Genomic DNA, 11123 nt, shown 5'->3' with positions numbered 1-11123 from the left:
TATAATTCTAATTTTTAAGGTAAATTTTTTTTTTTTTTTTGCCGATAATGGTGTGTCTTTTTATGACGAAAGAAACTATTTAAAAGTTAGACCGATTCGAATAGCAAAGAAAGGCAAAGACAAAAGTTTTTTATTTAATTTATTGAAATTTGGCTGACCATACAACGCTGTTTCGAGTATTGCCAAGTACTCTTCATCAGTGGTCTTTGGAAATAATCGAATTTTTATTTAATTAGTTTATAGTCCGTATATAATTTGTTTGGACTGCAAGTGCCAGGCTTAGAACTCGTGCCTGTCAAATTAGAAGCGATGACTAATCGTCTTTATCCACAAGAAGCCAAGGCTGCACAAACATTCAATGCTCAAGTTCCAGGTTTTATTGACACTTATTTTTATTTAATTAGTGACACCAACCAAAGCACTTGCCGTGCTTTAAATTAGAACGAGCTTATAAACTACAGCTTTATTTGGAAACACAAGTTCAACGATTTGAAAGTTAATCTTTGAGCTTGCCTATTTTTGTTTCAAAGCTATTCTTTTTGTAGAGACATCTGATATGCATATTTTTTTAACTTACTATATGTAAAGCGCCTTTTTTGGGTGCAATTTTACAAAGAAGCTATGCAAATGTTTCTCTATAAGTTCGCTAATCGCGTTAAGGAAAAGCTGAACAATATTATTGTTCATATTTCCTATAATTCTAATTTTTAAGGTAAATTTTTTTTCTTTTTTTTGCCGATAATGGCGTGTCTTTTTATGACGAAAGAAACTATTTAAAAGTTAGACCGATTCGAATAGCAAAGAAAGGCAAAGACAAAAATTTTTTATTTAATTTATTGAAATTTGGCTGACCATACAACGCTGTTTCGAGTATTGCCAAGTACTCTTCATCAGTGGTCTTTGGAAATAATCGAATTTTATTTAATTAGTTTATAGTCCGTATATAATTTGTTGGACTGCAAGTGCCAGGTTTAGAACACGTGTCTGTCAAATAAGAAACAATGACTAATCGTGTTTATCCACAAGAAGCCAAGGCTGCACAAACTTTCAATGCTCAAGTTCCAGGTTTTATTGTTTTATTTTTTTTTTCTTTCTTCATTAGATTTCAAGACCTTTCTAATTTTACAAATCATATTTCTTGAATAACTATTGGCATTAGAGCAGGAACGGAACTTTTTTAATAGTAGTGAAAATCTAGTTATAATAGTTAAAATCTTTAATAAAATTTTTTAGTTATTAATTGATATAATATTATATACAAAAATAGAAATTTTAAAATTCTGCAAAATCATTCCTATCTATGTGTATAAAATATGTATAAGAAGAAGATATTTATAGAATATTTTAAATTGCTCACCCATTATTTTATTACCTCCGAATTTATGCAATTATTAATTCATTGATTATTCTGACTCTCTGACTTTTTGTCTTTACGTTTTTCCTTAAGTTAATTATTTAAATTGAACAACGTAAGAATATAAATCAAAGATCTTTACAATTAACGATTTCTACACAAGAGAGTCAGTCCAGCTATGAAGGAAAAATTTCTTCTATCTTAGAGAAAAGTATTCGGCCAATTAAATTAAAATAGAAATAAAGTAAGAGCAGCTGGAACTCATCGATTTAGGCAAGGGCGTAGTTGAAGTATTTTTGTTTTGTTATTCTTTTATAAACAAATGAAATAGTTCATTAAATTCATATAAAAGTTTGAAATCTTCAATACTATTACTAGTAGTGTATTAATGTGTAATAGAAAAATAATTAATTTCAGCAAAAAAAAAATATTATCATTTTATCAATCAATTATGTATTAAAGGACCTCATGTAAAAAAATATATCGATTAATTGCTCAATACCAATAACTTTTACTCGTACATTATTCGTAGTTTGACCTCATGACTTTAGCAGAAATTTTTTTTAACTCAAGACAAAGTTATATCAGATTAATAAAAATACTTACAAAAGAACAGTTTAAATAAAACAGAGTAAATAGTCAGACCAATTTCCTTCCCTAAATTTACCGCACATCTAGACTTCATTACTCATATTTTCATTCTTATATTTACGTAAATAGATAACTCATATGAGATAACTCATATGAACTATCAACTTAAATCTTTTCTATGCCTTGACTAACTGGTTAACTTATAATTTAAAAACGTAGCTCTCATTTTCTCCCGTGTTTTAATATAGGTGATAAACACATATCTAAAGAACTTCAGTTAGTTAGTTAGCTCTCATCTAGGTGGTATCTTTTCTTTTGTCTCACATATAAGAAAACAAGAACCGTAACTATTATAGACGCTATTTTACCCATCTTGAGGTGATAAACACATATCTTAAGAACTTCAGTTAGTTAGTTAGCTCACATCTAGGTGGTATCATTTCTTTTGTCTCAAGTATAAAAAAACAAGAACCGTAACTATTATAGACGCCATTTCACCCATCTTGAAACTATAGTAGATGAGAAAAATATGGAGATTAAAAGAACTGCATATCTATTTTTCATATATCTTTAATCGCATTCTAGCATGTAAACCTTTTAAAAGATAACATCAAAATCTTTAATAATGCAATATTAATCAACGCTCATAAATAAATTAATTGACTTTAATATATTTGTAAGAACGATGAGACCTTATTCCGTGAATACTATAATATCAGTGTTTCTTCATACTTATTTTACTTAAAGTCACGGTTCATGCTGCTGTAATACATTGCAATAACAGCATCTACAGCAGACTAAGAGGAACGGAGAGATAGAGAGGTACAAACCTCTAAGCCTACTTTTCGAAAAATTCTTCTATATAATACGTTAAATCCGTTTCAATAATTACTTACTTAATTAAAAACTTTTCCTTCTGTAGTTTCCTATATCAGCTATTGAAAAATGAATATCTTATATCGAAAACATTGACAAATGGAGTAGACAACCGCGTAGAAAGAATCGTCACATTTGTATAATGTCAAATAACATAAAAAATATAGCCTTATGAATTTCATTTAAATGGGAAAGTATGAATTCGATTTTTGTCTTCGAAATTTTACTCACTATTGTGTTAACAGTACCATATCCTAAAAAAAAAAAAGATAAGTCCTGAAAAAAATATTACTCTACGGATGAATTTATTGCATATCCATTAAACTTTATCTCCATATAATATTGATGCAATACTCACTCTAGACTCTAGAAATTCTTTTTAGCGAACTTACTCATTGGCTTCCTTATACCTATAGTCGATATGCATTTTGTATGGCATATCTGAAAATCAGAATTCAAGGTAAACAAAGCAAAATAAATTAAAATCAAATTGAAATTGAAATCGAAATGATTTCAAATTGATATGTTATATATTTTTTCTCAGAGGGACTCCATTCTTGCACTGGATGTTTAGGACTTTATCCACTCCAATCTAATCTAATCAGGTATATAATGCGTGTCGAATACGCCATTGATGTTAAGTAGCTTTACATTATGGAGAAAGTTTGTGAGACTTTAGTTCCAAAAGCCACCAGATATATGCCTCGGAACCAGTCTTGAATGTAAGCAACCAAGTGCTACTCAACAGTGCTGTTAGACTTGGATTATAACAAAAAGCACTTTACTTTAAATTAAATTTAAATTATAATTAAACCCTTTTCTCACTCTTTTAACATACGTCATTAGTATCTATTTACCGAACTAATGAAATCAATAATCATTCAAAAAGAAAAGGGTTTATTGGAGCCTACAAAAAAAATTATGCCTGCGTTCATATCAATTAATTTCCTTAATAGATTAAAATAAGTGTCTTCGAAATCTTATAAATACACAAACAAACCACATTTCAAAACAGTCGCGCGTTTTATTAGAAGAGAGTCAGTCGGTGATCTTGAACTAGAAGCGGGCCGAGTACAATTTTTATGCTTCACAATTAAATAGAATAGAAGTAATTAAATAAAGTGAAGTGGAGAAGTGTTAATATCAAATGAGGAGACTCAATAAATGTGCTTACGATAAGAAGATAAGAACTTCTCTTCAAATAGTTAAATCTAATTATTAGCAAATATTTCTATAAAGATAAAATAAGCAATCTGTGCAAATTATTTAATAAAAATGCAACAAAACAAATACTAGTAAAGGAACTAATAACAGTCGTAAACGTTCACGTAGAAAAAATTAATGTCAAATTCATTGACTATTTTTACAAAGTTCGTAGCCTTGACTACATTCAATAACGCATAAGGAAGTCATCCATACCACAAACATTCAATTAAATTTATTTACCGGCTACTTTTTTAATAGTGTCATGGACGTGTGTGTATCCCCCGTATGTGTTTAAGATGCACTACGCAAGTCCATACTGACTACAACTTTTACATAACTACACCGGAATACACGCAAAGAAACCATTAAGTTAGAAATATTTTTGAAGTGTGAAGTGACTGCAACGTTTAATTAAATGTCGTGTGAAATAAAAAAAGTAATAATTCTTAATTGACCCAGTGAACTCGGCACCCCACACATGAATGAAAAATTTTTTAATAGATTTTTTAAAAATTTGCAACTCATCATTATATATCAATAATTAAGAGTGAACCCCTTTAAAAATTTAGTGAGAAACTCAAACAAAAATGACCTCAACAACGGACAGTACACAGAGCCGTAAGAATAAGAAGGCTAAGAAAAAAGTGAAAGAAGAACGCACTATTAGCTTTGATGAACTTTTTCGTTATGCTAATTATTGGGATCATTTCTTAATTTTTATCGCCTGTCTAATGGCATTTATCAAATCCCTGGTATTCCCTGTTGCGATTATCGTGTACAGTGAACTAGTGGCAATGTTCATAGATCGAAATCTTGGCGTTGGCACTAGTTCTGCAACAATAGCCTTACCATTATTTGGAGGTGGAAAAATGCTGTAAGTGACTTCTTCCTATTGCAGGAAAATCATTAAATCTATGTAATAAATCTACTAATTCTATTTTAGCTCAAATGCTACACATGAGGAGAATATGGCCGAACTGAAGAAGGATTCTATTTCATTTGGCATTTTAATAACTATAGATACAATTGTTTTGTTTATATCGGGAATTGCATATGTAGACTTACTTAATCATGTAGCGCTCAAATTAATAGTGCGCATGCGTCGCAAGTTCTTTGAGGCTACGATACGCCAGGACATTGGTTGGCACGATGTTACGAAGAATCAAAATTTTGCAGTAAGAATAACAGAGTAAGTTGGAAAGCAAACGAGCATAAGTGAAGTCAACGATAAATGGATAGTTAGTAAGATAAATTTTATATTTGGCAGAAAATGTGTTCAGATAAAGTTGATTCCCTGTCAGATAAGTAATCAGAGGCAGGTATAGATGGGGAAAAGTCGCTGCATAATAAAACAATTGGCTACTTTATTGGTCATAACGGTTAGCGCTGAAATATCATATTTTATGATGAAAATAAAAAAAAAAACTTCTTGAAATATAATGGATTATGACAGGCTGAGTGATTTTGGTCCATATTCGATGCACTGAAATTTTACTGTTATTCAGTTGAAATCTAGAACTTCTATTATTATTCTATTTTTCTTTATCTGGCTACATTATATATCTATCATGAATATAGTTGGCTACGGAATGTTCCCTGCTATATAAGCAGTACACATTATTTTTTTTAAATTGTGCTGAGAGCTGCGGCCCGATATAAAGTAATTTTTTGAAAATTTTAAGGAAAACGATTTTCAGGTAAAATAATTCTAATTAATATTCACAAGGCAAAAATTTAATATTCTGATATACCATAGTCTATGAGATACTGTCTATCTTACAAAATTTAACAGACCTTAAGAATTTGCAACTAAAATGAGAACAAACTTCTAGAACTATTATTAACAGTAAAGACTAAGGAAGTGATGTTTATTATTTAAGAAAGTAAAACATATTTTTTGAACCGCAGATTCATATGTGAATCGCTGTTGAAACAGGAAGAAATCGAGCCATTTTTGAGCCATATCTTAAGAAGCAATAAAAAAATAAATATTGTACGAAAGATATATAATGGCCATAAACAGCAGTTCTGGATGACAATGGATGACAAGAACGTGAAAAAAATAGAATGCCAGAATTGAGCAAAAGGAAACTTATTTCATCTTGACCATACACAGCTATGGTAAATCGCGAAAATATCGAATCACTGAATACTGGATACACATATAACACATTGTATTGCCATTGCACTATAGGATTATCAGATTTCCGGATCTCTGCAATACTTTTTACTAAAGTAAAATTGACCTTAAAACAGAACTGTTTAAATCCCCAACGTTATATTAAATATATTAATTCAATATAAGAAATATCAAGTGGCCAAAAAAAATGGCTAATATTTGAAATATAAAACTTATTTAAAAAAAAAATAAAATATGTTTATCTTTAGATTTTACAGAAAATCTTCGAATACTTTTTTTACTCATCTAACTCAATAATTAAGATTTCTTTTAAAAGTCCATCACTATCCGACAATTTTTCGGAACTATTGATCTATAAAAATCTTCATTTCTTATACAATATAAGCTGATGAATATTTACACTAGTCACAGTTAAGCGAAACCAAAATAGGTTTCGCTTAATTGTCAGTTGTAAAATTTATATATCATTATATCTATCTTAAATTGATAATAAGAAAATTCAGGTCAACTCATCATTATCATTATCATTATCATTATCAAATAAGAATATAAAATAAGAATATAAAACTCAAAATTAATGGATATGTTAAAAACAGATATATGTAAGACCAACCACCAATAAATTTTTTTGTTTTCTTCTTCTTTTTGTAGTAACATGGAGAAAATTCGGAACGGCATTTCAGAGAATATAGGTCATTTTATACAACTATTTTGTGATATTGTTATTAGTATTATAATATCGTTTATATATGGATGGAAACTTACTTTATCCATTTGTATTTATATACCGTTGACAGTTCTTGTTAATTATGTTGTTGCCAAAGTAAGTAAACGTTATTATATTAATTATATAATAAACTATGTGATGTCTCACACAGTACCAAAGTAAATTGACTACACGAGAACAGGACTCATATGCTATTGCTAGTTCTATTGTAGAAGAAGTAATTGGCGCAATACGCACAGTGGTAGCATTTGGTGGGGAAAAAGTCGAAGCACAACGCTACGAACAACGTCTGGTACCTGCACGTAAAGCAGGTCAACTAAAAGGTGCCTGGTCTGGCTTAAGTGATTCCATATTAAAAGCTATGCTCTTTATTGCAAGTGCAGCTTCATTTTGGTATGGTGCACATCTTATATTGGACGACCGTGAGAAGAATGCAGAAGACAAAGATTACACACCTGCTGTATTAATGATTGTAAGGTTATCGATGTTATTTAATATCATATAAAACTTAAGTTTTTATTTTTTATTACCTTTATTAGGTTATTTCTGGTATTATTGTTGGTGCTGATCATATTTCACGTACCACACCTTTTTTGGAGACATTTGCTATGGCGCGTGGTTCAGCTGTTGCCATTTTTGAAGTAATGGACTCAACACCTAAAATTGATCCAATGTCAAAGGATGGAAAAATTTTGAATTATGGCCTTAAAGGCAATATTGAATTTCAAGATGTGTTCTTTCGCTATCCATCTCGAGAAGATGCTATAGTGTTACGAGGTTTTAATTTATCGATTAAAGAAGGAGAAACGGTAGCATTGGTGGGATATTCAGGGTCTGGAAAATCAACTTGTGTTCAATTGCTACAAAGATTTTATGACCCCATATTTGGTAAAATATTATTGGATAATGAAGATATAAAGAAATACAATGTATCTTGGCTTAGATCCAATATGGCAGTAGTTGGTCAAGAACCAGTACTCTTTCAGGGAACGATAGGTAATGAATGATAATTTCCAGCTCTATACATGAGCATTACGTTTATTCTGTTAATAGGTGAGAACATACGCCATGGCAAACCTGATGCCACACAAAAAGAAGTTGAAGATGCGTCACGAGCGGCTAATGCTCATGATTTTATAATCGGCTTACCGGACGTAAGTTGTAAATTTAAAATAAATTATTTTAGAATTAACATTTGACACTTATTATCAACGTATTTATTGATGAATATTAATATATAATTATTATATGATTGCATTTTTTTAAACACATTTTGTTAAAATAGAGTTATAACACTATTATAAGTGAAAAGGGAGTTCAGCTTTCTGGTGGACAGCGCCAACGAATCGCGATTGCTCGAGCACTTATACAAAAACCAAAAATTTTACTTCTTGACGAAGCAACATCAGCATTGGACTATCATTCTGAAAAACTAGTGCAAAGCGCTTTAGATCGCGCCAGCAAAGGACGTACCACAATTGTCGTATCTCATAGGCTTTCTGCCATTTGTCACGCAGATCGCATTATCTTTATCAGTGATGGTAAAATTTTAGAACAGGGCACCCATGACGAACTAATGCAGCGTGCCGGAAAATACTATGATATGGTATCAGCACATGAATACACTGGAAATGCAGAAGACACAATTACCGATATGGAGAGTGAAATTAATTTGGAACTGATGAAAGATCGAAAACTATCAGAAGACTTAGTAAAACAAAAAAATTCTATGCTAGACCCCAGATTTTCAGAATCATCTATTGATAAAAATGTAATTAAATACTTTTCAAATAAGAAAGCGAAAAACGATGAAAATTTAACAGAAAAGGAAGAAACCACCAATTTTACTAAAACTTTTTTTCGCATTCTACTTTCTACTAAACCTGAATGGAGCTTTCTTGCTTTAGGCACAATATGTGCTGGACTTTATGGTTGCGCACAGCCAGCATTTTCTTTAGTTTTAGCAGAGTTATACGCCTCATTAGCCGAACCAGATCCAGAAGATGTACTTAAACATACTTCCACGATGTCCATCATTAGTGTTGTAGTGGGTCTATCGGCATGCGTGGTATGCTTTACTCAAACATACTTCTTCAACTTGGCGGGTGTATGGTTGACTACACGCATGAGGTTAATATTATCTGTTAAAAACTGCGTTTAAAGATTATATATTGTATTCATTCTTAGATCTGAAACGTTTCGTTCTTTTATGCGTCAAGATATGGCTTGGTTTGATGAAAAAGAGAATAGTGTAGGTGCACTTTCTGCGCGTCTCTCTGGTGATGCCTCAAGTGTACAAGGCGCAATTGGATTTCCCCTCAGCAATATAATACAAGCGTTAACCAATTTCATTTGTAGTTTTTCCATAGCATTTGCCTACTCATGGGAACTGGCACTAATTTGCCTTTGTACAGCACCATTTATGGTCGCTGCTATAGTCTTTGAAGCTAAGTAGGTAATCATTTAATAGAAATTCTTTAAACTTTTCAATGCATGCTTAATTGTTTCAAGATTTGCAAATAAATCTGCTTTAAAAGAAAAAGTTGTGTTAGAAGAGACTAGCCGTATTGCTACCGAAACCATAGCTCAAATACGAACAGTTGCAGCTTTGCGCAGAGAACCGGGCGTCATAGCAGAATACGATAAGGAAATAGATCGATATGAAATGCAAATTAAAAGACGTCTACGTTTTCGTGGCTTGGTTAATTCATTAGGAATGGCTATAATGTTCTTTGGATATGCTGTCACCTTAACTTACGGTGGCATTATGAATGCTGAAGGCAAAATTAAATTCGAAGATATTATGAAGTAAGTACTAACAACCTTATCTGTTGTCGTTGACATTAAGATATTACTTTATGTAGAATTGCTAATACTATGTTGTACGGTTTGTTCATACTTGCACAATCACTTGCTTTTACACCAGCGTTTAATGCTGCTCTCATATCGGCAAGTCGTCTGTATCAAATCATCGATCGTGAACCATCAATTCAGTCACCTGATATATTTGGCGCAAAATCCAATGGTGTTGTGATTTCCAAAACAAATGTTGTGCAACAGGGTGTGAGCTATCGTGACATTAACTTCAGCTATCCAACACGTCCAGATCAGAAAGTCTTAAAAAATTTTAACCTAGATGTATTGCAAGGAAAAACAATTGCCTTAGTAGGTTCTTCGGGGTCAGGCAAATCAACTTGTGTACAACTGCTTCAACGTTTTTACGATCCTATCAGTGGAAAGATTGTAAGTTTTGAATTACACGTTACATAAAAAAATAGATCAGTTCCTTCTTAAACACGAATTTCAAAAAAAAAAATATGATAGCTAATTGATCAGGAAGACATACACCAGGACATGGAGCTGCCAACTCTACGTCGTCGTTTAGGTATAGTATCACAAGAACCATCACTTTTTGAAAAGACAATAGCAGAAAATATTGGTAAGACAAACAATGTAATGACTTCGGTTTCTTTCTATAACTTACGAATGCTCTCCCACAGGTTATGGCGACACAACTCGCGTGGTGCCTATGACACAAATCATTGCTGCTGCTAAAATGGCAAATGCTCATGATTTTATTACAGCACTTCCTTCAGGTTATGACACATGTCTAGGTTCAAAGGGTACGCAACTATCTGGTGGACAAAAACAACGCATAGCTATTGCTCGCGCCTTAGTAAGAAATCCGAAAATATTGCTATTAGATGAAGCGACTTCAGCGCTCGATTTGCAAAGCGAAAGAGTAAGTTTTAAACAGAGAAAACATTTTCAATCAATTTAATTTATAAATCCTTTTATCTCTCTTTACTTTAGGTTGTACAAACTGCACTGGATGAGGCTTGTGCTGGTAGAACATGTATAGTAATTGCACATCGATTGGCCACTGTGCAGAATGCAGATCTTATATGTGTTATACAAAGTGGACGTATCGTTGAACACGGAAATCATCCACAGCTAATTGCGAAAAATGGTATATATGCCAAACTATATCGCAGTCAACCAAATACACAATAGAAATCTTTCATCCAAAAATCAAACAGAATAGCTTTAGTAGTTTATATTATCTTTAATTCTAAATTAACTTTAGTTGATAATCATATATGATATATATATCTTTTCTTTTCGTAAAAGTAAATAATATTTTTAGTGCCATAGCTGGTTTTTTTGATATACCATAGTTAAGGATACATGCTAATATTTGCTTTCCTTGCGAACGATTGAAATTCAAC

General features: G+C 31.7%; 1 protein-coding gene across 1 annotated transcript; it reads left to right on the top strand.

The window, feature by feature from the left end:
- The first annotated feature begins 3858 nt into the window (after nt 1–3858).
- On the top strand, nt 3859–11015 carry LOC119668179 (multidrug resistance protein homolog 65-like). The gene is made up of 13 exons (XM_038077616.1): nt 3859–4901; nt 4971–5216; nt 6819–6990; nt 7046–7366; nt 7434–7890; nt 7948–8048; nt 8180–9024; nt 9082–9345; nt 9406–9702; nt 9759–10137; nt 10219–10333; nt 10395–10636; nt 10708–11015. Exons 1-13 carry the CDS (start codon nt 4615–4617, stop codon nt 10906–10908), a joined length of 3927 nt encoding a protein of 1308 aa, XP_037933544.1. The 5' UTR covers nt 3859–4614; the 3' UTR covers nt 10909–11015.
- The last annotated feature ends 108 nt before the right edge of the window (nt 11016–11123 follow it).

This window comes from Teleopsis dalmanni, chromosome 1 (genome assembly GCF_002237135.1).
Source record: "Teleopsis dalmanni isolate 2A chromosome 1, ASM223713v2, whole genome shotgun sequence".
In the NCBI taxonomy this organism is placed as follows: domain Eukaryota; kingdom Metazoa; phylum Arthropoda; class Insecta; order Diptera; family Diopsidae; genus Teleopsis; species Teleopsis dalmanni.
This window is presented reverse-complemented; position numbering and strand designations above follow the sequence as displayed.